This window comes from Heloderma suspectum, chromosome 2 (assembly GCF_057233095.1).
Source record: "Heloderma suspectum isolate Gila_16-S chromosome 2, 16-S_ref, whole genome shotgun sequence".
Lineage (NCBI taxonomy): Eukaryota > Metazoa > Chordata > Lepidosauria > Squamata > Helodermatidae > Heloderma > Heloderma suspectum.
The window spans coordinates 267,713,716-267,738,697 of NC_139459.1; the positions used below are offsets into that span (position 1 = coordinate 267,713,716).

General features: G+C 44.3%; 1 protein-coding gene and 1 long non-coding RNA gene across 7 annotated transcripts in view; one reads left to right on the plus strand and one right to left on the minus strand.

The window, feature by feature from the left end:
- Window positions 1–5,080, plus strand: part of SMIM3 (small integral membrane protein 3) — a 39,073-nt gene extending 33,993 nt beyond the window's left edge. For all 4 annotated transcript variants that reach the window (XM_084839171.1, XM_084839172.1, XM_084839170.1 and 1 more), the window contains one exon: window positions 1,181–5,080. In XM_084839171.1, the coding sequence (XP_084695297.1) occupies window positions 1,198–1,383 (186 nt within the window). In that variant the 5' untranslated portion in view covers window positions 1,181–1,197 and the 3' untranslated portion in view covers window positions 1,384–5,080. The remainder of the gene's footprint in view (window positions 1–1,180) is intronic.
- LOC146354534 (uncharacterized) lies at window positions 5,071–24,948 on the minus strand. 3 transcript variants are annotated; one of them, XR_014788427.1, is made up of 7 exons: window positions 24,868–24,948; window positions 22,443–23,278; window positions 22,111–22,353; window positions 17,675–17,803; window positions 16,204–16,442; window positions 7,395–7,490; window positions 5,071–6,292 (listed from the first exon to the last, which is right to left on the minus strand). It is a non-coding gene; the product is annotated as an uncharacterized LOC146354534 (long non-coding RNA). The 3 variants fall into 3 exon arrangements; XR_014788426.1 differs by lacking the exons at window positions 5,071–6,292; window positions 7,395–7,490; window positions 16,204–16,442; window positions 17,675–17,803 and having other exon boundaries at window positions 19,380–22,353; XR_014788428.1 differs by lacking the exons at window positions 5,071–6,292; window positions 7,395–7,490; window positions 16,204–16,442; window positions 17,675–17,803 and having other exon boundaries at window positions 19,380–22,353; window positions 22,443–23,297; window positions 24,868–24,893.
- Between the last annotated feature and the right edge of the window lie 34 nt (window positions 24,949–24,982).

Genomic DNA, 24,982 nt, shown 5'->3' on the forward strand with positions numbered 1-24,982 from the left:
TCATCCACCCAGCTCTGTCCTCCAACACCTGGCCACTGCCCCCAAGCAGCTGCTGCCTGAGGTGGTTGTCTCACTGCCTAATTCTAGCACTGCCCTTGCAACTGGTTTAATTCATTATTTAGTACAGCATTGCGCACACCCCATGCCCTCCCCACCAAATGCCTTTACTGCGTTCTTCCACAGTGTCTTAACACCCCCACACACACACACACACACACACTCTCTGCCTGATTTCCCTGCAGTCTGTACTCTTCACTCCCTCCCTCAAAGGTCTTCATACAAATCGCTCTTTCCCCACTTTTTGCTTGCAAGGATCAAGCAAAGAGCAACCTGTATCAGGATTGCTGGGATGTGTGTGCAAGCGTGTGTGTGTGTTTGCAGGCATTTTGTGCGTGCATGCATCTGTGTGTATGTACATTTGTGTGTATGTGTGTGCATACGTGCATATGGCCCTTGACCCCCAAATCAGCATCACATGCAGCCCTTGGGGCCAAAAAGGTTATGCACCCTTGATTGAAGACATTTGCATCCCATCCCTCATACAAAGAGCAAGGTCGGTTAGAGAGATAACGACTTGCCCAAGATCATTGTTTCACTGAGCAAGGATTTACTTGTGTTTCCTTCTATATCTATGGACAGTGCTCTAGTCAACGCACCAAACTGGCTCAGAAAGTCGTACTTCATTGAATGGCACTGATTTCTATGTACTGCATGAATGGATGTCTCTCATGGCAGTGATCCATTCCATCTGCTCCACATAGCACTGCTTGCATGGGTCTGATGCTTAACCCCTTACAGCTGCAATCCTATGCACAGTTATGTGGGAATATACCCCGCTGAACAAAGTGTGACTGAGTAAACCTATATAGGACTGCACTGTAGAATTTGGGGCTAAATGAAGTATAGATACAAATTCTCCACCAGCTGTCCCCAACTTGCAGTCCTCCAAATATGTTGGTTTGCAACCCCCATCATTCCTAGCCAGCAGTGGCCATGCTGGCTGGAAATGATGGGAGTTGCAGTCCAACACATCTAGAGGGTACCAGGTTGGGGAAGGTTGTTCTATGCTGCTTAAAAAGCGCCCCAATCTCTGTTACGTTGCTCTGGAGAAAAGGAAAGTCATCTGTGCCTATCTGCTTTGTGTCCTGTTAAACTGACAATTTTTTCTTCTTTGTTTTAGGGAGGAACAGGAAGAGGATGGATGTCCTGGGGGGCGTAGCGCCCACACAGCTTCCCCTTCCAAAGCACATTTTGGATGTATGGCTCATTGTCCTGATCATCCTGGTCACCGTTGTGATCATGACATCCCTGGTATTGTGTCCAGCAACAGCTGTGATCATTTACAGGGTCTGGACACACCCTATGCATACCGAAGCTGTGTGAGACTGGCCTCCTGGCTATTTTGGTCTTACCTTGAGAAGCATGGGCTAAAGGGTAACAGGGAAAGCAGTCGATCAAATGGGCCATCTTCCATATTGGGCCAAGCTCTGAGGAGGCAACAGAGGAGTGCCAGCAAGGACATGGCAGCAACACAGAGACTTCTCTTCCCCAGTCCGGTGCCTTCCAGATGTTTTGGACTTGAACTCCCATCAGCCCCAGCCACCATGGTCAATGGTCAGGAATGCTGAGTCATCCATCTAGAGGGCACCCAGTTGGGGAAGGCTGACACAGACTTTGCTTATGAGATGAGGATGCCACAGGTCTCAAGATGCGTCCTGGTTATCCATTCAGATGGTGACTTTATTTATATAGCTCTTAAGTCCAGGGCTTTATTCCCACTTGCGGAATCCGCTCTGCTTTGTACAGGATTCCAGATTGTTCCTGTTTTGGTTTCTTGGTGTGTACTTTAATCAAAATGGTTCTTCATGTTTACTGAGCAAACTATTCCAAAGGACCAAGGAGACAGCAGAACCAGGTGCCAGAAGAGAAGCATGAAATGTCTAATAACAGACGCCCTTCAAACCATTTCCAGTTGTCGCTGCTGTGAGAGAGGACCCTGCTTTATCTATTCCAGACAAAATGCTGTCTTTTTTCTCTTCAGAGTCAGTTGGGGGAATGCTTGGTTGTTCTGTCTTTCCTCCAAGATCCTGCCAATAATGTAAATGGCAGCCACTAAAAAAGGAAATCAGGAGGGAGAAATTAGTAGGACTGGCCCTACCATCTGGCCAAGTGAGGCAGTTGCCTCAGGCGGCAAATGCTGGGAGGCAGCAGAAAGGTGTTGAAGAAAGTTTCAACTGCCAGTCCAGCTTCTGTACATGGAATGGGAGGGGGAGCCTTCTTGTTCTTCGCCTCAGGCACCAAAATGTCTTGGGCTGTCCCTGGAAATGAGATTTATGCAGATAAGCAAATGGATGCCATTGTATTTTCAGTATACAACTATGGAGTGATATATTTGTCACAAAATATTCATTTTTAAGAAATATAGTAAAATATAATACAAAACATGAGGGAAACAAGATTTGATCAAAGTAGTTTCTTGCCAGGAACTAGTTTTGAATGTGGCAATGAGAAAAGCGAGAGTAAAAGAGGTTTTGTTTTGCTGCTCATTTTGTGAAATCATGTGCACCTAGCAGTACTGTAAATAGACTGGAAGGGCCCATCCTAATTCTATCTAATGAAAGGCAATTTGAAATGAATAAACTTGGCATGTAAAGATCTTCAGAGCTGTGGTCTGACGCAGGTAGTGTTGTAGCTACATTGTCCTGTTTCAGGGGGTTGACACCAGTCAGCTATTTATTAAAGTATATCCTCTTTCTAGTAATGGGGTTACTAGAAGTACTAGACATTTCATTTTGTGCGGCAGCACTGAACAGATAATGGGTTGTATCCAGTGGTGGTAGTGCACCAGCAGGAGGGAGCCACTGGCAAACAGATGCCTCCCTCCCCGCTGCTGCCCCCCAAAAATCTGCTCCAGAGGTTTGGGGGATTCTCCAGAGCAGATTTGCGGCATGCACAGGGGGCTCCAGTGGGGAGGAGAGGACAGGGAAGTCCCATTGCAAGAGCAAACTTCCACTCTCACAAGGGTTGGATCCAGCCCAATAAATTGCATCAGCATGCATCAGTTGTGCCAGTGTCCTACAAACCATTCATTTTCTTTCTCCCCAAGCTACTGCTGACTTAACCACTACTGGGGAAGCGTCTATGCAGTTTTGTTAGTCTTCCATTCTCTCACACGACAGAGTTTCCAACTCCTACTTCTAAGAGAACTCCTGCGCCTTTAATATCTACCCAGCAGGGAAGAGTTCAGCAACTATTCTTGTCCCTCTGCTGCAGTGATAATAGATGCAACATCTAGACCTCCGCCTGTCACTCAGCTACAAAAGGCACTGGAGTGCCCTTCAAGGCCAAATGGTAGAAGAAGCTGTCCATTTCTAGTTCATCCTGAGTTCTGCCTACAGATCTTTTGTTTTTGTTCTTTAAAAAGTGGTTAACAGTATTTAAGAAATAGGAGGGGAAAACAATTTATGTAGCATCTGTAAATATAAAAAGGACATGGATACATTTCCTCTGAAAGTATCAACAGAAAACTTTTCATGTTAAACTGTGATATTGTGCAAACCCACATAATAAAGTTGTTGTTTTGTGCACAATTGACCATGCTGTCAAGCATTTGCCCTGGTGAGAATCCCTACCCCCTAAATATGGTAATTACCAATTGCCCCAAAGGAGGGGATCTGGTGTTGTTCATTTTTGTATTCTCTCTGCAGTTCGTCTTGGGAAACGTGGGAAAACTCATTCCTTTTTCATCATTTAATATAGAAATAAACACACACCACTTTCAAGTTTAATGGTCCTTTCTATTTTACCATTCATTTTATGCTTTGTTTAAATCTGTCTGCAATCGGTGGATGTTGAGGACTAGGAGCTTGCCAATCAAGATCTGCCTTTACCACACACATTCTCTCTGAACAGAAATGAATATGCCTAACAAAAACATTAGCTGGCAAGGTCAGCAAAGATAAAATCCCACCAGCCCCATGACATTTGTGACAAACCTATGGCGCATTGATGGCGTGTTTTTTTGGCGGGCGGGTGGAACAGGATGGGGCTTAGATTTTATATCTGCCATGAACCACACACAGCATTGCACTATTTTGTAGCATATTCTCAAACGCTTTGGGCTTAGCAAACAAAGGGCAGCCCTAAGTTATGAGATGAGTCAGGCTGTGGCCTGGAAAAGTGACAAAAGTCAGTACTGGGGACGTTGTTTTCTTTGCTTACATCCTGTTTCTTGCAGCTGAGGCCTGAGATGGGGGCGTAAATAAGGGAATTTGCTCAGGGACATTCCATAGCAGTTAATTCTCAGTGTAGTTAATTTCTGTAAAGAAAGGTACTGATGCATAAGACTGCCTTGAACTCACATTTCTCACCTGGAAATGCAGCTTTCTCATCCCAGATTTGTAGCAATGAGCTGTGGTTTCTTAGCAGTGATGGAGAGATACTCTGCACATGCTCAAATGCAAAGTTTGCTGTTACTGGTATTTCACACGTGTCTGAGGGTTGTGAACTGTTGCATTGAAAAAGAGGACCTGAGGCTCTGGTTGTTCTAAAGAGGGCAAGTAGAGCAGTATTTTCTATCATATAACTAGCTACCAATGTAAACGTCATGGTAGTGGTTTTGAGGACAGAACATTTGGGGGATTTAAAGAAGGAAGACCAGAGAGCTGCCGCTGGGGGTTAGAATGTGAGTGGGTCTGACACAACCATGTTAAGACATGGAGGAAATGCAAATATACCAGGTAGAGCTTAATGTCTGAATATGGAAGGAAGGGCACTTCAGATAGAGCATAGTGCTGAGAGAACAAATGTCTGGCTCTTCCCGCACCCAAGTGCCTATTTTGCTAGACATCTAATGCATTAATGCATTAAGTTTATTGCTCAAAATGCAGAGTACTGGCAGCTTCTAGGGGAAAGATTGAACAACATGGCTGCTATGGAGTCATGCCATCAGCCACATCAAACAAGCACACTGAAATTAGCACAGGAACACAGCCATTACCTTATTGTAATTGCAGGTTGTGCTTTCCTTCCATCTTTAAAAGAGGCAACCGGTGGCTGCAAAATATCTAGGATTAGTGATGGAGCGAACTTCAGTTTACCTGTTCATGCCTTTGTATAAGTAACCATTAGCCTAAGGGTCTGAGTGTCAAGCAAGAACAACTCCCCAAGATCAGTCCTGGTCTCACTACAGGAGTCATACTCTCACCCATCCTAAATGTATACATTGCCATTTGAAAGCAGAAACCGCTAAATGCTCAGAGACTGGTGAACAATTTCCAGGGTCTTTCAGTCAGGCTACAGCACATGTCTAAATGATTCCTGCTAATGCTTTAAAAAAATCTGTAATGAAAGTTCTACTGTAATTTAAAATCTTAAATCAGTAATTTAAGATTTTTCATTATAACAATAGTAATGACAATACCAAATTGTTCCTGTAGCCCCCAGGACAGTAACCCAAACTATTCCCAAAGGCTCCCCAATTCTAAGAGAACATTTTGGAGAAATGCAGGAGACTGTAGGGAGAAGCCAGGGAAGCCCCATTCTGTGAACTTTATTCACAGAAGAAAAGTTAGGATTGAAGCAACAACAACAAAAAGAATTATAAAGTTAGAACAAAAATATTAATGCTTTTAAAAAACAGATTGTTCTTTTGGCTGGTACATGATTATTGAAAAGAAAAGAGGCTTCTGAGAATTAAATTATGTCTCTGTTGTTACAATCTTCGGCCTCTGCAGAATCACTGAAAAAATCTGGTTTTCAGGTGAGTAGGAAGAAAAGGAACAAGACACAAGAAGATAAAAAAAAGAAACAAGAACAGGAAAAGGAGAGGATGTTATGTTTTTGTGCATCAGATGGACTGAGATTTTTGTTGTTCAGTCGTTAAGTCGTGTCTGACTCTTCATGACCCCATGGACCATAGCACGCCAGGCCTTCCTGTCCTCCGCTCTCTCTTGGAGTGTGCTCAAGTTCATATTCATTGCATCGGTGATGCTATCTAGCCATCTCATCCTCTGCCATCCCCTTCTCCTTTTGCCTTCAATCTTTCCCAGCATCAGGGTCTTTTCCAGGGAGTTTTCTCTTTGCGTTAGGTGGCCAAAATATTTGAGCTTCAGCTTCAGTATCTGTCCTTCCAATGAGCAGTCCGGGTTGATTTCCTTTAGGATTCACTGATCTGACCTCCTTGCAGTCCAGGGGATTCGTAAGAGTCTTCTCCAGCACCACAGTTCGAAGGCATCAATTCTTCGGCGCTCAGCCTTCCTTATAGTCCAGCTCTCACAGCCATACGTTGCTACTGGAAAAACCATAGCTTTGATTAGACGGACCTTTGTCGGCAAGGTGATGTCTCTGCTTCGTACTATGCTGTCTAGGTTTGCCATAGCTTTCCTCCCAAGGAGCAAGCGTCTTTTAATTTCATGGCTACAGTCACCGTCTGCGGTGATCTTGGAGCCCAAGAAAGTAAAATCTGTCACTGCTTCCATGTCTTCCCCTTCTATATGCCAGGAAGTGATGGGGCCAGACGCCATGATCTTAGTTTTTTTAATGTTGAGTTTCAAACCAGCTTTTGCACTTTCCTCTTTCACCCTCAACAAGAGGCTCTTTAGATCCTCTTCGCTTTCTGCCATTAGGGTGGTATCGTCTGCGTATCTGAGGTAGTTGATAATTCTTAACAGTTGTTTTGGGGCAATATTGTTGTAGCCAAAGAACTCCAGAAAGGCATCCCACAAGCTATTAAGTTTGTGCAAGGGATTCCTTCACATATATATCACTCACTATCAAGATGCCAATTCTACGAGTTCTATTGCCCAGTCACCAATTTCCAAGTCTGTAAAATCAGTCACTTAGCAACTAAGACAGCACATTGAATCCGAGCCACATGCATCTAGGGCTTGTTGGACCAGAACATAACAAAACACCAAGCGAATTCACAGACAGTGGCTGCGTTTGCACAACACGACAGTCCACCCTGTGAATAAGCCACGCAGTGTCGGTTCTTTGCGGAACAACCCACAGTGCGCCCAACAGATGATCAGGCTCATGGTGAGTTGTTCTCCCCCTCCATCCTCCACCCAGTATCCCAGTGTTCTGCACACCAGAACCCATATTATCTGCCTATCCCCTCCCCATTCTGATCACAACCCCTTTTTGTTCCCCACCGGTGATCCTCTGTGTTTTTGCGGCTCCCATTCACAGTAACTGTGGCAGTAACTGCTCTGAATGGGAGCCACAAAAAGGGAAGGAGCCTAGATCTCCCCTTTCTCGAGCAGCTGGAGAGTCAGGGAGGTGTTGAATTGAAGCTGGACATTGGCAAGTGTACGTTCAACACTTAAAACCCAGAGGATCACCATGCCAAGGGGTAGATACTGTCCCCACCCCATTTGGGTGCACCTACTTACTTCTCCCCTGTCAACTGTGTACAAAGCAGCATCTGCGCAGTCTCATCTTGTCAGTTTCCATGCATGCTTCCTACTGCACTTTGTTCCCTTTGTCAGCTGAAACATAGAAGGACATTGACAAAGCAAGGCTATACATATTGGACAGCTGTAAGTGACCACTTCCTCACCTCCAAAAGACTGAATAATGATAATGATAGTAATAATAATAGATCCCATTTACGCAAATTTCTGGGGCTGAAGAAAAATTAAAAAAATATCCCATTGGCACAAATTTCTGGGGCTGAATTTTTTTTTAAAGGAATTGGTGAACAATTGACAGTCCCTCCAAAATGCCATTTGGGCATCATTGGAGGGGCAGTCACTGGCGAGGGTGGATTAAGTCTGCACAGGCAGGCAGGCAGGCACAGCTGTGTACCTGATCATCAGAACTCATGATGGGTTGGTTCTGCTGGGTTTGGATGACATGCCAACCCATCATGGGTAGAACAACCTCTAGAATAAGGCAATGGGTTGTCAAGGTGGCTTGTTGCCCCAAAATAAACCACCCTCCAGGAAGCAGTCTGTGTTTGGACAACATGGCAACCCACCATGGCTTGTTACCCACAATGGGGTGTTGTGTTGTGTGAACCCAGTCAATGTGAGGTTGATTCATTGCTTAATGCCTTTTCAAAATACAAAACTTACCTTCCAGGTCCAATATATATATGTGTGTATAACAGGAACCTTTAAATCCCTGCATTTCCAGCAAGTGGAGCTATCAAATTAATATAGTTTATTCATACTAATATTCCAAAGCACATACAGTGATTTATTGCATTCAAAGCACTGTATATATATGTTATCTCATTGGTAGTAGTAGTAGTAGTAGTAAAGTAGTTCATTCTTACTCCTATATTGCAGATGAAGGGGCTGAGGCTGGGAGATAGTAACATATCTAAGCCCCCTTTCTGAGTTTATAGCTAGGGAACGGTTTGAAGTCAGGATTTCCTCATTCAGAGCTCATTCATACGATCTCTCTGTTAAACCATAGACTCCACGTGTCCATGGAAAAGCCAAGTACTATTATACAGAGATTCTATTATTTATTTATTGAATAGATTTCTATAATGCTTACTATATCTAACCAATAACTGTAAGTGGTTTACAAAAAAGATTAAAATACATCATAATATAAAAACATTTATACAGAAGATTTATAAAAACATTAAAACCAAATAAAAGATCCTAGTTAACAAAGAAACTGGGCAGCACAATCAACCAGGGAAGGCGTGGATAAAGCAATGGGGCTTTAACTGACACTTAAAACACACCACAGTTGGCACCTCCCGCATACCAGAGGGAGGGCATTCCATAAAGTGGGGGTCACCATGGAGAAGGCCCATTTCTGGGTTGCTATAAGATGGCCATCTTCAGGTTGTGGTACAACCAGCAAGATCTGATGATCTTAATGATTACACGGTCTCTATCGGGGGAGGCAATCTGCTGGGTAACCTACTTTCAAGTTGTTCAGGGCTTTGTATGCCAGCAGCAAGACCTTGAGCTTGGCTCAGTAGCTAATAGGTTACAGTAAAGTACTGACGGAAACTGTGCTAAGTGCAAATGCAGTTAAGATTCTGTGATGCACTTGGACACACATTAGTTCTAATTCTTAGGAAACCGTTTTTCTCCAAGGAGTGATCAGGAGACACAATTAGGTTAAAAGCTGTTGCATAGGAAGCAGCTTGTATCAGAGAGTGAGATCACAGCCTGTGAACAAGTAGGGTGTGAAGGACAAAATTAGATGGTCAGAAAAATAATGCATCTTACCCCTGTTAGCTTATGGCCAAGACTGTGTTCAGTGTATGTCCAGGAAATACACTTGTTCAAGTCAGTCTGTTTCCCGCCTCCCAGCTGAGCAGAGCAGAGCAGAGCAAGCTGCTCCAGCTGGTCCAGGGACTACAGAAGCAGGCAAGCTCCCAGAGAGCGAGCGAACAGAGCGAGCGAACAGGGGGAGCAAACAGGAGTTGGCCAGGGGAGTTGCAGTGGTTGAAGAGACAAAGGAGACAGAGGCTAAGAGGTAAGTGGGTTGCAGGAAGCCCAGGGCGCTGCCCTTTATCCTTCTGACTGGCTGTGAGCTCACCAGGAGCTTCTGAGAGCTCCAACTGAATTGGAGGGGTGTGGCCTGAGTACTCCCAGCAGCTGACTGGGCGGGAAGCTTCAGTCTGTTTCCCGCCTCCCAGCTGAGCAGAGCAGAGCAGAGCAAGCTGCTCCAGCTGGTCCAGGGACTACAGAAGCAGGCAAGCTCCCAGAGAGCGGGCGACCAGAGCGCGCGCACAGGGGGAGCAAACAGGAGTTGGCCAGGGGAGTTGCAGTGGTTGAAGAGACAAAGGAGACAAAGGAGACAGAGGCTAAGAGGTAAGTGGGTTGCAGGAAGCCCAGGGCGCTGCCCTTTATCCTTCTGACTGGCTGTGAGCTCACCAGGAGCTTCTGAGAGCTCCAACTGAATTGGAGGGGTGTGGCCTGAGTACTCCCAGCAGCTGACTGGGCGGGAAGCTTCAGTCTGTTTCCCGCCTCCCAGCTGAGCAGAGCAGAGCAGAGCAAGCTGCTCCAGCTGGTCCAGGGACTACAGAAGCAGGCAAGCTCCCAGAGAGCGGGCGACCAGAGCGCGCGCACAGGGGGAGCAAACAGGAGTTGGCCAGGGGAGTTGCAGTGGTTGAAGAGACAAAGGAGACAAAGGAGACAGAGGCTAAGAGGTAAGTGGGTTGCAGGAAGCCCAGGGCGCTGCCCTTTATCCTTCTGACTGGCTGTGAGCTCACCAGGAGCTTCTGAGAGCTCCAACTGAATTGGAGGGGTGTGGCCTGAGTACTCCCAGCAGCTGACTGGGCGGGAAGCTTCAGTCTGTTTCCCGCCTCCCAGCTGAGCAGAGCAGAGCAGAGCAGAGCAAGCTGCTCCAGCTGGTCCAGGGACTACAGAAGCAGGCAAGCTCCCAGAGAGCGAGCGAACAGAGCGAGCAAACAGGGGGAGCAAACAGGAGTTGGCCAGGGGAGTTCGGCAGGGGAGGTCAAGGGGGAGGCCCCTAACATTTTTTTTATTTTATTTTTTTTTACTAACTTTTTTTCATTTATTTGTCTTGTAACACACACTTCCACACCAGTGGGACTCTGCTTTTAACCTCTACTGAGTAGAGGAGCAGGCACAGGCTAGTCTAGAACAATCACAAAGCTAGACACAAAAAGGGAAAAGAGGCTATGGAAGGACAAGACTCTCCAGTGGTGGTGACCTGCAAGGTGTGTGCCATGTTTGTTTTCTTGCCTGAGAACAACATGGCCTACACCTGCAACAAGTGCAAGTTGATCACGCTGCTGGAGGAAAAAGTAAGTGGACTGGAGCGGCGACTGTCGACCCTCCGGGGAATAAGAGAACACGAAGAGTTCTTGGACAGAATGGGGGAACTACAGCAGCAAAGGGCAAACCAGAAGCTTGAAGAGCAACAGCAAGATGAGGCAGTGGGAAATGCTGAGGTGAAGAAAAATGGAATAGAGGATACTCCTTGGAAAACAGTGACAGTTAGGAGAAGAAGAACTAGACGCCACTCTGCACCGGTGGAAGCAGTGGAGCTGTGGAACCGATTCCAGGTACTTGCAGATGAGACTGGAGGACAGCCTGCAGAGGAAGAATCACAGGGGAACCTGCATGAGAGTGAGCAAGAGGCTAAAGGTCAGTCAAACAGAGGCGATGAAACCCAGGCCTACAAGAAGAAGAAGAGAAGAGTGGTAGTAGTGGGAGACTCCTTGCTGCGTGGGATCGAGACCCAAGTATGTCGCGAAGACCCGTGGACTCGCCAGGTATGTTGTCTCCCGGGAGGACAGATTAGAGACGTGACTGAAAGGTTGCCTGCACTCATAAAGCCCACTGACAGGTATCCCTTTCTTCTCATCCATGTGGGAACAAATGATACCGCCAAGCGGAGCTACGAAGAGATCACGTCAGACTTTGAAGCTTTGGGAAGGAAACTCAAGAACTTTGGGGCCCAGATAGTTTTCTCATCCATCCTTCCAGTAGTTAGAAGAGGGATAGAAAGGGAACGAAAAATACTCCGGGTGAATGACTGGCTACGAAGGTGGTGCCGACGAGAGAGATTTGGATTCTGGGACCATGGGCTATACTTCCTGGAAGATGGGCTGTTGGCTAGGGATGGGTTGCACCTCACAAAGGATGGGAAGAATGTGTTTGGCCACAGCATGAAGAACTTCATCAGGAGGGCTTTAAACTGAATCCTACGGGGAAGGGAGATGTAATGTTGGGGGTAACGATGGACATAGGCGCATGCACTGCAATGGAGAGAACAGCTCTGATAGCGCCCAATAATAGTCTTCAGACACATGTAGGAAGAAAGCCAGACTATGAAGCACATGGTCTTCGATGTCTATATACTAATGCCCAGAGTATGGGAAACAAACAGAACGAACTTGAACTCTTAATACAGGAGGGAAATTATGACTTGATAGGTATAACTGAGACTTGGTGGGATGACTCTCATGACTGGAATACAGCAGTTGAAGGATATAACTTGTTCAAAAAGAACAGGAGGAACAGAAAGGGAGGTGGGGTTGCACTGTATGTGAAAAATACATATCTCTGCACAGAAATACAGGAGGAGGAGCTTGGTAGCCCCATCGAGAGCATCTGGGTTGAAATAAATGGAGCAAAGAATAAAAGGAACCTGGTGGTCGGAGTCTACTACCGGCCGCCCAATCAAGGAGAAGACAAGGATGAAACTTTTGAAAAGCAAATAGCCAATGTTTTAAGGAAGCATGATGTAGTAGTAATGGGGGACTTCAATTTCCCCGATATTTGTTGGGAGACAAATTCTGCAAAACATGGCCCCTCCAGGAAATTCCTGACTTGTGTGATGGATAACTTCCTCCTACAGAAAGTAGAGGAAGGAACTAGAGGATCGGCTATCCTTGACTTGATCCTAACCAACAGAGATGACTTAGTGGATAAAGTAGCAGTTACAGGAACTCTGGGGGAAAGCGACCATGTTGTACTTGAGTTCTTGGTTCTAAGGGAAGCAAAAGCCGAGTGTAGTCAAACGCGTACCCTGGATTTTAGGAAAGCTGATTTTCATAAACTCAGAACAATGATCAGTAAGGTCCCATGGCAAGCAATGCTAGCGAGAAAAGGAGTCCAAGATGGGTGGGAGCTTTTAAAAAAGGAAATTCTCAAGGCACAATCACAAACAATTCCAACAAGAAGAAAAGGTGGAAGACAACAGAAGAAGCCAATGTGGCTTCACAAAAAGCTTAGGGATGACCTGAAAACAAAAAAGCAAACATATAGGAAGTGGAAAGAAGGCCAAGTAACAAAGGAAGAGTACAGGCAGGTAGCACAGAATTGCAGGGATGGCGTCAGGAAGGCTAAAGCGGAGAACGAGGTGAGGTTAGCGAGGGATGCTAAAAAGAACAAAAAGGCTTTCTTCAGCTACGTGCATAGTAAAAGGCAGAGGAAAGAAATGGTTGTTCAGCTATTAAATAAGGATGGCAAAATGATAACAGATGACAAAGAAAAGGCAGAGGTGCTCAATTCCTACTTTGGCTCAGTCTTCTCCCAAAAGAGGGTCTATGACCCCCCTGGCAAAGGCGAAGTACAGGCTGAAGGGGCAGGATTGCAGCTTGAGATCGATAGGCATATGGTCAAGGAACACCTAATTCCTTTGAATGAGTTCAAATCTCCAGGGCCAGATGAACTGCATCCTAGAGTCATAAAGGAACTGGCAGAAGAACTCTCAGAACCGCTGTCTATTCTCTTTGAGAAATCATGGAGGACGGGGGAAGTGCCAGATGACTGGAGGAGGGCTAATGTTGTCCCTATCTTCAAAAAGGGTAAAAAGGAGGAACCTGGGAACTACAGACCAGTCAGTCTGACATCAATCCCTGGGAAAATTCTGGAGCAGATCATAAAGCAATCCATCTGGAAGCACCTTGACAACAATGCCGTGATTACTCGAAGCCAACATGGATTTGTCAAAAACAAGTCCTGCCAGACAAATCTGATCTCATTTTTTGATCAAGTCACCTCCCTTGTAGACCGTGGGAATGCTGTAGACATCATATACCTCGACTTCAGCAAAGCTTTCGACAAAGTGCCCCATGATATCCTGATGAGCAAACTAGCTCGAAGTGGGCTAGATGAAACAACGATCCGGTGGATCCACAGTTGGCTACAGAATCGGATTCAAAGAGTGCTTATCAATGGGAACTTCTCAAGCTGGGGAGAGGTAACGAGTGGGGTAACGCAGGGCTCAGTCCTGGGCCCAGTGCTCTTCAACATTTTTATTAATGACTTGGAGGAGGAGGTGCAGGGAATGCTGATCAGATTTGCAGATGACACAAAATTGGGAGGGATAGCTAATACTTTGGAAGACAGAAACAAAATTCAAAGTGATCTGGATAGACTGGAGTGCTGGGCAGAAAACAACAGAATGGCATTTAATAGGGACAAATGCCAAGTTCTGCACCTAGGAAAAAGAAACCAAATGCACAGTTACAAGATGGGGGATACGTGGCTCAATCACACTACGAGCGAGAAGGATCTTGGAATTGTTGTCGATCACAAGCTGAATATGAGCCAACAATGTGATGTGGCTGCAAAAAAGGCAAATTCTCTTTTGGGCTGCATGAATAGAAGCATAGCTTCCAAATCCCGGGAAGTACTAGTTCCCCTCTACTCAGCACTGGTTAGGCCTCATCTGGAGTACTGTGTCCAGTTCTGGGCACCACACTTTAAGAAGGATGCAGACAAACTGGAGAGGGTTCAAAGGAGGGCAACAAAGATGATCAGGGGACTGGAAACAAAGCCCTATGAAGAGAGACTGAAAGAACTGGGCATGTTTAGCCTTGAGAAGAGAAGACTGAGGGGAGATATGATAGCACTCTTCAAGTACTTGAAAGGTTGTCACAGAGAAGAAGGCCAGGATCTCTTCTTGATCATCCCAGAGTGCAGGACACGGAATAATGGGCTCAAGTTACAGGAAGCCAGGTTCCGGCTGAACATCAGGAAAAACTTCCTGAGTGTCAGAGCAATACGGCAATGGAACCAATTACCTGGGGAGGTGGTAGGCTTTCCCACACTGGAGGCCTTCAAGACGAGGCTGGACAGCCATTTGTCAGGGATGCTCTGACTTGGATTCCTGCATTGAGCAGGGGGTTGGACTCGATGGCCTTGTAGGCCCCTTCCAACCCTACTATTCTATGATTCTATGATTCTATGATCCTTGGCAAAGGTACAACTGAAGAAGGAAATGCATATGCCTCTAAGAAGCACATCAGACTATTTTGCTTGAGAATACTGTAGCCAGAAAGAATAATATCCCTGATAACAAGTCATTTGCATGCATTAATGTTTATTAATGTCTTGCCTTAGTTGGACTCAGGCCAAACTGGATACAAAGTGCCAAATTATAGAAAAATCAGACAGCAGTTTTGTAACTATACATTTTGGCAGCAAGCTTGTTTTTCCTTCCCCTACATTTTGTCTTTTTGCCCCAGCAAACCCAGTTGCATCTTAAACTCTCCATACTTTTAGTTCCCAGCTGTCACTTAGAAGCTGCCTGTCTACAGAGACAATCATATAACAGTGTTCTGTTTTACTGAAAAGTACAGTTCCATGACAGTCTATAGAACAAACAACAATGCTCCACAATGTCCCTCACTTTTGAAATGTTGATTTAGGAATCATAGGCTTGGCTCCCACAACAGTTTGTAGTAGGGTTATGTGAGCATTGTTCAACCCTCCAATAACCCACAGTGGCTTATTTAAAAAATGTTTTTATTGATTTGTCATGGTAAGCCACTTCAGGTGCCTGTGACTGAGGCATAATGCTGGGGGCTAATCATAATAATTAACAATTCACATGACACGGCAAACCCATGATTGCCCCAGTTGGGGGTTGCTTATTCAAAATGGCACCCAGCATACACCATGGCTCATCAGGGGTTAGACCTATGGCAAGCCCAGTGTGTCATGCGAACTGGGTCATAATCTGCTGGGGTTTGGGGCCATACAGGATTGAGTATGCAGCTTCTCCAACTGTAAGCAAAAACAACCAGCGAACGACATACAAGGGATGAACTTTATTGCAAGAAGATTGGTCACTCCTGAAGAGACTCAATCCCTTGACAAAATGTCATTACCCAATATTGTTTGCCTATAGAATACCATCTGTGTTTTCTGTACCAGCCCCAGGATTTACTTAGCTGATTGCCCATAAAATACATCTGTAAAACGAATAAGTATATGTTTGACTTGTTCCTGACTAGACAAAACATTGTCCAGTGCAAATGTCATTGTGGTGCTCTTATCATATTTTTGTATTTATTACATTTCTAATCTGCCTAGTAACTAATGTCCTCTGGGCAGATAAGGAATATAAGAATTTATTGTTCAGCTTACTTGTTGCGGTAGAAAATGCAGAGAATAAGAGAGAGCTTAACAATTAATAATTCATTAAAAAAAAAAAGTACAACTCCGCATTTGCATGAAAACAGCAAATGATATGTAGATGTGCCTGACCGCCGGTTGTTTGAGTTCAGTTATAATGTTTGCAAATTCATGAAAAATAAGCCATGTAATTTATTTGTATTACTCCTGCTGTGCCTTTATAGAAATGTCTCAGCTGATGTCGCAAAGAATCTGCAAAACATTAATCCAATCCCAAGCAAATGTATGCAGTCCAAAAGCCTGGGTCTGATCCAAACCCAGGGCTTTGTTGTTTGCTACTCAAGAGGCTTATGTGATGCTGAAGGACTGCATGCAATGAAACTCTTACCTGTACTCCCTGGTCTCCTCTTCCTGTGGTTGAACTCTCTCAAACTACAAATTCTCTCGTTAATGTTTTAGCATTCTCTTTTGTCTCTCACATTCTTTCACTGAAGTGCTCTCCTTGAAGAAGGGTTCGTGCAAACACCCCCTGATAGATCCATCTGTCAATTCTTAATCGATCTTAAAAGCAACCATACAGCACCGCAAAGAAATAGGCTCTACATCCTAGAAGGATGCTGTCAAACACTGGAATAATAATATACAAAGAGTCGGTCAATGACAAAACAGAGATATATTTAACACTATTTAGTGAAGTGTTTTGGCTTCTGCCTCCCCTAGTAACATAGCTGGGATTTCAAATGAACACTGAGATAGATAAATAGATGCCCTGCAGCAAGGGTACACAACCTTTTTGGTCCCAAGGGCCACATGTGGTGTCAGCTGGGGAGCTGAGGGTAGCACATACACATATATACATGGTAACAGTGGGAAAATAGTGATCTTGGAAGCGGGATCACTGGCAATTGGGAGGGAGGTGGTGCCGGTGGTAGAAGCACTGGGTTGGGAGATAAACTGGTGGGGGGGGAATTGGGGGGTATTTGGCAGCAGGGGGTGGGGTCAGGGCACCCATGGGGCCCCATCTAAGGCCTTGCAGGGATGTATGCAGCCTGCGGGCAGCTGGTTGTCACTCCTGGTCCACAGCACCTATATCCCAATATGTCATGTTGTAGTTATTTATATCAACAGGCCCATAGCTTCTAAAGTGGTATGTATCCCATATTATTAATTATTAATTAGATCCACCTTTATGCCTCAGTCACAGGCATCCAAAGTGGCTTACAATGAGAAATCAATAAAAGCATTTTTTTAAAGAACATAAATAAAAAACAAGAGACATCAGATAATACCCACAAACAAACAAACACATAACTGCAGGGAGTCAGGGAAAGCTCGACATGAAAAATCAAACATCGAAAACCTGCCAGGAAAGAAAAGAAAGTCTTCAGTTTTAAAAGTAATCAAGGAGGGTGGCAAATGGATTTCCTAGGGCAGGTCATTACAAAGCCTAGGGCAATAAAGAAGGCCCTATATACTCATTCCCATTCAGTGGAGACTGGTGGCTCTGATATCAGTGGGGCAATGAATCTGCTTCAAATTTAATTCAGAACTCTAAAGGAGCTATCCAAGGTGCAAACCTTGGATAGCTCCTTTAGAGTTCTGACTGAAACCTGGAGCAGATTCATCGCCCCACTGACATCAGAGCCACCAGCCTCCACTGTTCCCATTAGCCAAATTATAGATGGTAGCAGTATATGCAAGAAAGAATGGGGCGGGGCGGGGGGAGAGCTCTCCTACTTTTCTATTGTTTATACTCAAAGGAACTAACACTGGTTAAAAATTGTACCATCTAACACAGACATCCAAAACAAACATCTAATAAAGTATGAAAATCAAGTTTATGGGCCATGCATAGTTACCTGGGAATAAGCACCATTGAACTCAGTGGCGCTTGCTTCACACTCCATAGGTTCAACTTATAAAACAGATTGAAATCTTCAGCCAGCTGAAATGCATCCTTTAGCTTGTAACTAAACATGCAAACAATCCTGCAAAGAAGTATTAGCATTTAAACTGCAAATGTGAAGTAGGAACTCCATCAAAGAAAAGGAAAGAAGTATGCAGGCCCTGCTTGATTTATTGTCCTCATTCTCTGACTTCCTCTATGCTAAATTGTGACAAATAATAGTGCTCATTATCGCCCCCATACACTTGTGAGAGCAAGGGGGGTTCGTCAAGTTACCTTGGCACTCTGTCATCATTGTTCCTGCTCTGAAAAGAAAACTGTACTCCCACTCCACGACACCACTGTACACAACAAAGCACCCACAGAATATCTGTTGATACCCCTAGCTATACAGCACCTTATGGAAGCAATTCTATAGATTAATTGTGAATTGTAACAAAGAGGGCTTCTTTTTGTTTGATGTCAATGCTCAGTGTGTTCATTGAACTGGGTGCTTTGTAGTTCCTGTTACTAATGAGCTGTTGCAGGCTGTCAGCAGTGGGTGGGGGTCATTTCCAAAATGCATTTCCTTTATTTATATCAGCTAATTGTCTCTCATTTCCTTATCAATCTCAGTATTAAATTAGCACACATGTTTCACATTGTTTTCTGGGAGTCATGGCAGCATAGTCTTGAAGGGATTACATGTGACTCATGTTGGCTGAGGAAAGATGACATCTGAATAAATCGTTGAAACTATCTTCTTTGGCTGGAAAGTTTTACGTGGAAGGATTTTATATCAGGTTATCAGGATTGTGGAGCTTTTACGCATCTGGTTCTTCATTTTCCCTTCAAGATATGTATTGCCTCAATATTTTCCCTTCATAGTGCTTTGCTGACACTGGCAGGCCCACCATTTTTCTTATTGCCAAAATTTGGCTATCAGTATGACTGTTCTTTTTTGTTTTCTTTTATTATGTCAAGAAGATAGTTCGAAGCTCAGACCGTGCAAAGAAACTCAGGGTGATTTCCCCCCAGATGTGTAAAAAACTACTTTATGCCTTATTTTCTGACACATAATGTCTGAGTGTGTCTCAGAGCCATCATGAAATGTATGCAAGGCTAAACAAAGTATTGATCTCTCATTCTCTGGTACATATCCACTGAGACCAGATTGATTGATTGATTGATTGATTCAAAGCATTTATATCCCATTCTTTAATCAAAAGACTCCCAGAGCAGCTTACAAGAAGCAACAATCAGGCAGGGCCTGCGCTCAGACTCATAATCTAAAAAGACATGAGGCAGAAAGAAAGGGGTGGGGTGGGGTGGGGTGGGGAGCATGATGGTGATGCTTGATTCAGTTGCCCAGATGGATGGGAATATATTAGTTAAACTCAGGTTTGCACTGCATTTCTTGTCTTTCTGGGCTGGCCTGTTCCTCTTTCCTTTCTCCTCTTCTCCAGTTTCTCTTCTTTTGAGTTTAAGCCTAATCTGTTTCTTCTCCCATCCCTTTAAGGCACAAGGTTTCCTTAGAAGCCCTTCTGGCAGCAGTTGGGCGGGGGGGCACCACTGGGAGTTAGATGGTGGCAGCTCACCAAGCTGTTTCTGCTTCTTCTCAGGACAAGATGTTCCTCAGAAGCCGTTATTTCTCATTTCTGTGGGAAATGACCGTGCAGTTTAGTAGCCCCTGATGTAAGTTGCCCTTGATTGAATTTTTCTTTCAGCTTTTTCCATTCCCCACCTGGCATCTGCATCTTAAACCGTCTCCAATTGCCTTACAATAATCCTTGAAAATACTAACACTGTAGCACGCATATAGATTTGTAAAATTTAGGCAAACTACAAACTCCTGGTGACCTAGAATTCAGGTTCTACTAACCTTGCCATCAAGAAATACAATGCTCATTATATTAACTATCTCCTCTGAGGAGAATAGACTGTTTTATATATTAAATCTCTCACAGCTTCAATTTGTCAATGAGTTGGCGGTGGGGGTGGGGAGTATGGCTTAATCTCAGTTGTTTATAGATTTGTATGGGGGGGGGCTTTTCTATTCACACATGTTATTAGATGAACAAGTAGTCCGTGCCAATATTCCATTAAAATGCCTTGATTCTATGAAGAACTGAAAGCATCTCTAAAAAAAAAATGAATTAGTTCATTTTCCAAGACCCATGGCACTGTATAATAACTGTCTTCCTGGGGCACAGGTCTGTTCAAACATTTTCAGGAAAACAGGACAAGACTTTAGAGAAAGCAAAATCCCCATTAACTTTATTTTTAGCCCTTTGCTAACACTATCCTTGATCCAACAACAGTGGTGTGATAATGGCATATCCAGAAAATGTGTGATTTATATGTGTATGTTGGGAGGTTGCCTTGACGTGAGAATATGTCCAGTTTACCAGTTTGTTACAAAAAATAAAAAATCATAGGACATGTGGGGCCTGGTTTCCATATACACCGGAATGAAGTGATAGGATTGTCGCTCAGTGGTAGAACATATGGTTCACAGACAAAAGCTCCCAGGTTCATTCTCTGCCATCTTCAGGTAGAGATGGAAAGGGTTCCTATCTGAAGCCCTCGGAGGTTGTTGCCAGCCAACACAGAGCCAGTGGTTCCCAAACTTGGGCCCCCAAATGCTGTTGGACTACAACTCCCATAATTCCCACCCATGCTGGTTGGGGATGATGGGAGTTGTAGTTCAACAGCATTTGGGGGCCCAAGGTTGGGAACTACTGGTAGACAATACTGAGCTAGACGAACCAATAGTCTGACTCAATGTAAGGCAGCTTCCTATGATGATGGAAAGCTATAAAGGTAGAACGGACCTCACCACTTAAGGCTGCAGATGTGGTGGGAGGGGTGTCACTTTTTAATTCTCCCTTTCATGAAAAATGTCCTGCAAATAAAAAACCAGCACGACAGGCAAAAGCCTGGACTAGAAACTTGCTCTTTGATGTGCTAGTTTCCTATTTCCAAGTGGGAAAATATTAACAATAGTATCCCTTACTTGCAGCCTGAAGTAGTACAGTTCATTTTACCACCCTAGTAGTTCATAGTTCGTTCCCTCCTCCTTCTGTTGCAGGCTGAGGCCTGTGTCTTTGGAGCATACTGTTTTTTACCAGTGATGATTTGGGGATTGTCCAGTAGATGGCATGATACTCATGCACATATTGCATATCGCATTATTTGCATAGTTGCAGGAGATGTATTGATGTGTCTGGAGGAGGATGGTGTTGAATCACATTTCTCCAGTGAAAATATGGTGAAATGAGTTGGGAAACTGAAACATCATTACAGCAGAAGGATTGGGGAAAGATATTTGGGTTTCCCAAAACGATTGAGCAAAAACTGTGCATTTATTGTAATAAAAATTATTATATGACATTGTACATTGTAGACAGAGGAGAACAGTCATCCTTAAAATGGAAATTTCTATGTTCCAGCATATACATAGACTGGAATATATTGAAGGAAGCAAGAGAGGCAGGAACTGATGTCATACACTCCACACAGCCTCAATTTCCAGGACAGTCCCAATTTTCTGGTAGTTGTGCCTGTCCCTGTTTTGCCTTGAGGGGAGATTGTCAGGATCCCCAACCAGCACAGCAGTCTGGGCTCAGACTCTAAGAAGGACAAATCTGTCAGACCAATGGCAAAGGTGCTTGAACGCACCAGCATTATAATTAGGCCTGAGCCAGAGCCTGCCAGATCAGGGTCTTTGAACCAAGGACCTCTGAACTGGCACCTCTGGCGTCCATACCCTCAGAGCCTGCCTACGCATGCACGCACACACGCACACACAGAGACCAGAAGAAACTAATCCCCTCCACACCAGTGACCCACATCCCAATGTCAAATAAACTTGATCGGATGCATCCATGAGAGGAGAAGGAACACTAGGCTCCAGGTGAGAGGCCTGCCCCTTTCAGGCCTTCTTAAGAAAGGGGTTGAGCCTGGGAGAGATGTTCTGACCCTGGAGGCATAAAAGGCCTCAGTCTACACCTAGATTTCATTGCAGCGGGCTGCTCACTTGGAGATTTCTATGGTGCTGCTTTGTCCCAACGTGCCCTGTAGGCCTCTTGTCAAGGTCAGAATGTAATTAAGATATTAGAGACTCCTTTTAAAATGTTATGAGCACATCAAAAAATTGCGTATTTCAGACCATTCCATTCCTTCTCATTTTACTCTAGTGAACACACACGTAAATATATACCCGTCGGCACAAAACACCAGTGAACCGCTTCTCTTCCATCCTCCCTGTAACTACCTATCCACAGAATGAACGTTGCTGAACATGTTTGAGTTACAACTATGCTATAATAAGCATAACCATATCCACTGTAAATATACCTTTAAATATTCTGAAATGTTTAAAAGAGGAAACATTTATGGTCAGCTTACTCATGCATCTTGCTTCAGAAGCTAGAACAGGAAAGTCTATTGCAGAATAAATGAAGACAGACAGAAAAAAAGACTTTAGCAATATGTAATGGGGCTGAAGAAAGGCTCAGGCGCCAAGTGTCTGGAGTGAGAACAGAGTGAAGTGCTGGATGGCGAATGTCTGCCGTTCCTCTTCCAACTCAACATAGTTTTAACATTAGTGTTGCATAATGAAGTTTTTTTTGACTCGGAGAACTTCCAATTCTGAGGAGAAAAGCAACATGCTTATATAACAAAGCTGTCACTGGCCACAAGGGTCAAATAGGCTCCCACACATTGGCTGGCTGACTTACCCACAGAGACCTGCTCTGAGGGGTGGAGTGGTGTTGTTGTTAGAGGTATGGGTAGGTGTTCATTTTTCCTACTGCTCTCCAAGAATGTCCTGGTGTGGTTGGTTGATTGGAAGAGAGACTATTGTTTTAGGGCTAAATGGTACTGAAATAAGACTCTCTAGGAGGGACTTTCTATCTTCCAGAAGCATTCGCTATGTTTGTTTTTTCCTCTAAGAAGGAAAGAAAAAGAAGAAAGAAAATGCAATGGCACAGAAAGCTACAAGAAAAATTGTTGTAATAAAAACAGAAACTTCCAATCTAAACATTCTTAGCAGTATGCAATTAAGGGCACAATCCTATGCGTGTTTAGACAGAGAAAAGGCCTACAACTCCCAGTATTCCCCAGCCAACCACGCTGGCTGGCGAATGCTGGGAGTTGTAGGCCTTTTCTCTGTCTAACCATAATTAGGGTTGCACCCTAAATGGCAAAGGCATGGGAGGTGTTTGTGCCTCTTAAATCAAGGCTAAAGCCAAAAAGCAAATGGTGGAAGAAGAAGGGTGGTGAGAAAGAAAAGCTTGCTTTCCATTTATGCACTGGATAAATTTCTGATAAAAATTTCAGTGTTCTGAGGCTGTGCCAAGGTTCTACCCATGCTGGTGGGAAATTTGGGAGATCTGTTAATGCTAACTAATAGAAGATTTAGGTTTTAAAAAACTATGACCCAGCAATGGAAATGGCACTGAGATGGTGGAATACTTATTGTTTCATGGCTGTCAAGGAAACACATTCCTCTCTCAAGAGCTGCAAAGGGACCTGGCCGGAGGTGTGTGACTTCAGCTGTTGTTCCTGATTTCAGCTGGAGGATACATAGAAAACTGGATTTAATTCCCACAAATATTCCAGAAAAAAATACTGTATTCTTCTTTGCAAGGTTAAAGACATGAATAGTGTAGCCAGGAGACTGCAGAATGAGCACTGGGCTACCACAGTACAATAGCCACAAAGACAAACTGTCATGTATGGGTGATACTGCTACAAAAGCTAAAACAGTACAAACAAAATACACATTTCTGGTAGAGCTATGCCTTTAGTTGGGGAATTAGAAAGAATGCTGCCGGCATCTGCGCTGAAATATTCCATGGTAAATCTGGAACAATAGAAAAGGAGCCAGAATTGCTAATAGTTGGGATGATGGGATTTGTAGTCCTATGACATCTGGACAACTACAGGTTGCCCAACCCATATGTTTGTAGAGAAGAAATAGAGGAGATATGGGGTGGACAACCTGTGGCTCTCCAGATATCATTGGACTACAACTCTCATCATCCCTGCCCATTGGCCATGCTGGCTGGGGTTGATGGGAGTTGTAGTCCAGCAGGATCTGGAAGACCACATGTTGCCCACCCCTTGGATATTGTATAGAACAGCATTCCGCAATCAGGTGCCCTCCAGATGTTTGGGACTACAACTCCCAGCATTTCTGACCTTTGGCCATGCTGGTTGTGGCTGATGGAAGAGGTAGTCTAAAAGATCTCTTGAAGATGTTTTATGATTTAAATTGTATATAAGTATGACTAATAAATAAAATAAATAACATCTGGAGGGCATAACGTTGGGGAAGGCTGGTACCGAAATAGATTTGGGTGATAAAGAAAACAGTAGGAACTAAGTCCATATGCCTGTTGTACTGGAAATGAAAATCTGGGATTTCCCCAGCAGGGAAAATTGTGCAATATCTAATGATAGTACCATGGGAAGAAAGGGGAAGCAGAATCTCTTTTGCAGAGACTGCAAAATACTTTAGGGATGTCAACACTGGAAGTTCATGCCATGCTGAAGAGAATAGCACTAGATGCTTTACCATATGCTATGCCAGCTGTCCAACTGTGGGTGCATAGTTCTTTTCTGATAACAGTGCTTGGTGTTGACATATCAGATAAAACAAGCCAAAAAGCAAAGGCTGGCTAGCATCATAACCTGCTCCCTTTATGGAAAAACATATCTCATTCAGCAGCCTAGTGGACTTCCTAGGTGCCTGTAGGAATATGTCACAGTGTCAGTAGTATAACAGACATCCTGCAGCAGGGGCTAGCCATGCTGAGGTTTCCCCTCCACTTTTCAAAAAGAAGGTGTGGGTAGAGGAGCTCCCTAGCACAGAAGGAAAGAGGATTTAACCATGAAGGGTTAGGAAAAGAACAGCCTCTTTGGAACTTTTGTTTAGAAACCCAGCCAGAAATAAGGCTGGCTGAGCACTCCACCCTTGGCTTTGCACAGCCACTGAACAACAAAAGAAACAAACAAAAAAAGCTCACAAAATGCTGCAAGCATGAGGACTGGAGGAACTAGCCACAAATGGAGCTACAGACGACAATCTGCAGATGCCCCTGGAGTGCCTGCAGTTGCACTAACATAATTGGGGGGGTGGGGGTTGCACTCCCTACTTACCTCAACAGTAGCATGTTCCAACTAGGGCAACCTTCCGTACTGTACATGTGAGCGGTATATGGGTGTGCATATGCATTGCATGAGTGCTCAGCTGATGTCTAATCAGCTGAGCACA